The sequence below is a fragment of the Bison bison genome, unplaced genomic scaffold, assembly GCF_000754665.1.
Source record: "Bison bison bison isolate TAMUID 2011002044 unplaced genomic scaffold, Bison_UMD1.0 scf7180017854891, whole genome shotgun sequence".
NCBI classification, from domain to species: domain Eukaryota; kingdom Metazoa; phylum Chordata; class Mammalia; order Artiodactyla; family Bovidae; genus Bison; species Bison bison.
In genome coordinates this window covers 13845-14983 of record NW_011485464.1, presented here as the reverse complement: position 1 = coordinate 14983, position 1139 = coordinate 13845, and the positions used below count along the sequence as shown (strand labels likewise).

Below are 1139 nucleotides of genomic sequence, written 5' to 3'. Positions count from 1 at the left end.
CCGCCTCTATGATGAAGTTCAAGCCCAACCAGACGCGGACCTATGACCGCGAGGGCTTCAAGAAGCGGGCGGCGTGCCTGTGCTTCCGGAGCGAGCGCGAGGACGAGGTGCTGTTAGTGAGTAGCAGTCGGTACCCGGACCGCTGGATCGTGCCGGGCGGGGGCATGGAGCCCGAGGAGGAGCCGGGCGGTGCGGCCGTCCGCGAGGTGTTTGAAGAAGCGGGAGTCAAGGGGAAGTTAGGCCGGCTCCTGGGCATTTTCGAGCAGAACCAAGATCGCAAGCACAGAACGTACGTGTATGTACTGACTGTCACTGAGATTCTGGAGGATTGGGAAGATTCGGTTAGCATTGGGAGGAAGCGAGAGTGGTTCAAAGTCGAAGATGCGATCAAGGTTCTCCAGTGCCACAAGCCCGTGCATGCCGAATATCTGCAAAAACTAAAGCTGGGCGGTTCCCCAACCAATGGAAACTCCGTGGCCCCGTCCCCGCCGGAGGGCGATCCCTAGTATGTACCGCTCGTGCACAAACTTCTGCTTTCCGCCTACCTGACAATAAGTAGTGCCTGGAGCACCTCTCTTGCCGTGTGCGGTCTCACCGGGAGGAGGGAGGCTTCTTTTGTTTCCTTGGCAGACCTCTGAATCATGCTTGCAAACTGTCTCAGTTGCCAGGCACTGTTTTCAGGCACTTTGCACGTTTTTCAGATGCTTTCAGAATCGCTTCTTGGTAACTCTATAACACATTTCAGAAAGCCAAAGCCATGTGGGTTGTTTTTTTAAGTTGCCTTAACTGCTCACTCAGACTTTGAGGTTAATGTGTGTGTGTGTGTGTGTGTGTGTAAACGTGTATGGGTGCTGTGGTTTGTTTGTTTTTATATATTTCACACGTATGTGTGTGTGTGGGTCTTCATGTGTACTTTTGGTACCAGTCTTGTGGTTTGAATTGTATTGAGGTCCTTTAAAATCTGATCAGCTTGCTCGTGGGCGGGCGTTTTCATTAATTTTTTTTTCTTAAGTTGTTTTCTCATTCACAGTATTAGTCCTTGTCAGCAAGCCCTTCTGTGAAGGGAATTGGTTTGAAGGACGAATTTTGAATTTCAAAAAGTTATTTAAGAAAATTTACAGCGTGTGCTCTTTCTGTAT

General features: G+C 50.0%; 1 protein-coding gene across 1 annotated transcript; it reads left to right on the top strand.

Moving 5' to 3' along the window:
• The first annotated feature begins 8 nt into the window (after positions 1 to 8).
• LOC105001313 (diphosphoinositol polyphosphate phosphohydrolase 3-beta) lies at positions 9 to 510 on the top strand. The gene has a single exon (XM_010857528.1). It carries the CDS (start codon positions 9 to 11, stop codon positions 504 to 506), a length of 498 nt encoding a protein of 165 aa, XP_010855830.1. The 3' UTR covers positions 507 to 510.
• Positions 511 to 1139: the final 629 nt, after the last annotated feature.

Excerpts from the sequence above, each read along its gene's own strand:
- LOC105001313 (XM_010857528.1), top strand. The coding sequence starts at position 9 with ATGATGAAGTTCAAGCCCAACCAGACGCGGACCTATGACCGCGAGGGC.